General features: G+C 27.9%; 2 protein-coding genes across 8 annotated transcripts in view; one reads left to right on the forward strand and one right to left on the reverse strand.

The window, feature by feature from the left end:
* The window catches only part of LOC116847731 (symplekin), a 6,627-nt gene extending 4,862 nt beyond the window's left edge, over positions 1-1,765 (forward strand). For both annotated transcript variants that reach the window (XM_032823040.1, XM_032823041.1), the window contains exons 12-16: positions 112-272; positions 352-487; positions 583-947; positions 1,192-1,269; positions 1,378-1,765. In XM_032823040.1, coding sequence (XP_032678931.1) covers positions 112-272; positions 352-487; positions 583-947; positions 1,192-1,269; positions 1,378-1,464 — 827 coding nt within the window. In that variant the 3' untranslated portion in view covers positions 1,465-1,765. The remainder of the gene's footprint in view (positions 1-111; positions 273-351; positions 488-582; positions 948-1,191; positions 1,270-1,377) is intronic.
* Positions 1,766-2,822: 1,057 nt separating this feature from the next.
* Positions 2,823-3,194, reverse strand: part of LOC116847693 (short-chain dehydrogenase/reductase family 16C member 6-like) — a 2,827-nt gene continuing 2,455 nt past the window's right edge. For all 6 annotated transcript variants that reach the window (XM_032822965.1, XM_032822970.1, XM_032822967.1 and 3 more), the window contains one exon: positions 2,823-3,089. In XM_032822965.1, the coding sequence (XP_032678856.1) occupies positions 3,023-3,089 (67 nt within the window). In that variant the 3' untranslated portion in view covers positions 2,823-3,022. The remainder of the gene's footprint in view (positions 3,090-3,194) is intronic.

Consider the following 3,194-nt stretch of genomic DNA (forward strand, 5'->3'; position numbering starts at 1 on the left):
ATATATATATATATATATATATATATATATATATATATATATATATATATATATATATCGTTTCTCTTTTATATTTCTATCGTTTAAACACGACGGTGTTTGTATGTGCAGCTGCTCCGAGTGCAGAGTTAGTGGCCAGAGTACGAGAGTTATATCAAACCAGAGTTTCCGATGTCAGATTCTTAATACCTGTTCTTAATGGCCTCACAAAGAAAGAAGTAATCGCTGCACTTCCAAAGTTAATCAAATTAAATCCTTATGTTGTAAAAGAGGTAGATAACTCATTGAGAAATATATTATTTGTTGTATCGAGCACATTCAAAATGCGTTTTATAAATTTATACTTTCTAGGTATTCAATAGATTACTTGGAACGCATAACAATGACAGCGGCGTACCTCATACATCTCCTATTACACCTGCCGAATTGTTGATAGCTCTACATAATATAGATCCAAACAAGGCTGAATTAAAGACTGTTATTAAAGGTAGCTTGGTTTATGCGCGCAACAATTATGCATGTCGCTTATGAGAAACTGCTAAGTGCTAATCTAAATTTTACCAATACCTTTCTTTCTTACAGCAACGTCCCTCTGTTTTGCCGAGAAACAAGTGTATACGCAGGAAACGGTCGCTGTTGTGATGCAACATCTTATGGAGATGACACCTCTACCGACTTTACTTATGCGAACTGTCATACAAAGCTTGGCCCTTTATCCTAGGCTGAGTGGATTCGTTATGAACATACTTCAACGTTTAATTCTAAAACAAGTATGGAAACAGCCTAAAGTGTGGGAGGGTTTTGTGAAATGCTGCGAACGCACGCAACCACAGAGTTTCGCTGTTATTTTGCAACTACCACCGGCACAATTGTCAGAGGCACTGAAAATGGCCAGCAATTTGCGTGCACCCTTACTAGCTCATGTTGAAGCTTTTGCTGAGAATCAGGTAATTTTGTAGCATCTTCTGAACTATATGTATTCCCATTTAGCGTTATAAATGCGATTATCTCATATTATCTATACTGTATTATCAATAAGAATGAACTTTTTGTTCAATAAAGTGTCATTACAACTTGGAGTATACCAAATATAACGCTAAATATAGGTGGGAATATATATTTTTGTCTTTCTATACCGATCGAATTTTAATATGGATAAATACATACAGACATATAATATCGTTTTTTTAGAAAGCGCACATTCCGCAATCGATAATGGATGTCATACAGGGTAAAGTGCTTTGTGACATGCACGATGAATTTGATATTGTGAGTAAAGATGAATGTATATAAAGGCAAAACTCTTTTGAAAAATCTTTATAAAAATAAAACAAACTTGAGACTTGACCAAACATCTCTTCCATCAACTTCTTTCAGGCGCCACCCGGTGATTATTCGAATGATCAAAAACCAGATACAATGGAAATTGATCTTTCCGAACCAGCTCCTCCTGGTTTAGATTAGCATAAACCAATTTTAATGTTAGGATCAGAAACGTACTCTACTAGATATTTTAATATCTAATTAACCAATCCGTATTGTAGTTATGGATTGTAAATTATTTTTTTTGGGTCATCTAAAACGTAAACGTTTAATCTAAACTAAAACGTAAACGTTTAATCTAAACTACACAACAATGACATTTAGATAGTAATGATTCCCTCGTATCTATAATCGTGATAATTCCTTGATATATATTGTTCACTTTAATTATTTCGATAATAATGTTGATCGTCATCATTTTTTATATATAGGACAACATCAACGTAATAAAAATATAGGAAATGATTTTTAGTTTTAAGTTCATATTTCAAGGGGTAAATAGAACACAAGACGAAAAAAAACATCGTAGTAAGCGTAAGTTACACTACTTGATTTTTAAGATTTATATAAGCGGTATATTTTAATATAATATACCATATATGTTGTCGATAGTATTTTATCTCAAGAAAATATCAGTTTCTTAAAAAAAAAAATTGAGTATTTACAAAGATAGCCTTATATTTATATATATATATACTATAATTTACATTTGCGTACATATAATTTACATTTGCGTACACATAGAAAAACAAGAAAATCAGTTTAAAATTCTATTAAAGAATATTTTTATTTTATTTATATATATATATATATATATATATATATATATATATATATATATATATATATATATATATATATATATATATATATATATATATATATATATATACACATATTTCATACACACACACACACACACACATAATGTGTGAAATTTCAGAAGAAAACCGACGCAATTGATACATTTCTCTGATAAAACTTATTCTGAATATAATTCACAGTAGAAGTTTCTTTATTTTAAATTCTGAAAAATTACTATTACATCATAATTATCATGAAGATGATAATCATGAATGATTAATGATTAAAATCAAGATAATTATCATAAATTACCAATTAAAATAAAGTATTGTATGTATACGTTATTTTAATATGCGCGAGAGTTCACATAATGCTATTTATGCATAAAAGTTAAACTCTAACCATAAATCAATTTTAATATTACACACACACACACACACACACATTATATATATATATATATATATATATATATATATATATATATATAGAGAGAGAGAGAGAGAGAGAGAGAGAGAGAGAGAGAGTATAATGTATGTACAATAAAACTCCTCTCTCTAAATTCAATGTTATAATATATACAAAAAAATTGATAATTTCCTCACGATATACATATTATTTCAATAAGTGTAAAACATAATAAAATATTTTTTGTTATATAAATTTTTTTGGCATGTATATTCTTCCTCTTAAAGTAAAAATGAGCAAAGAAAAATTTGTATTGTACACAAATCACGATCTTACATAAATATTAAAAGTATCAACAATGCTGAAAAATTATGTAGAAGAAATATTGCAAGAATAGTTAGGATAATCTTTCGAAAAATTCCTAATTTCCTTATATGCATATATATATGTGTATACATAATTGGCAAGATAATTACATGTAATATAGTTATGCAAAATCAACTCCAGTATCTAACATTTCTCGCAACATAATCGATGCCTCTTTTGGGAGAATTCTAAAAATATAAGAAACTTATTTGTATTACTTATTATCTTGCATATATATATATATATATATATATATATATATATATATATATATATATATATATATATATATA

Source organism: Odontomachus brunneus, unplaced genomic scaffold, assembly GCF_010583005.1.
Source record: "Odontomachus brunneus isolate Ranch 3 - 2012 unplaced genomic scaffold, Obru_v1 Obru_scaffold_082, whole genome shotgun sequence".
Classification (NCBI taxonomy): domain Eukaryota; kingdom Metazoa; phylum Arthropoda; class Insecta; order Hymenoptera; family Formicidae; genus Odontomachus; species Odontomachus brunneus.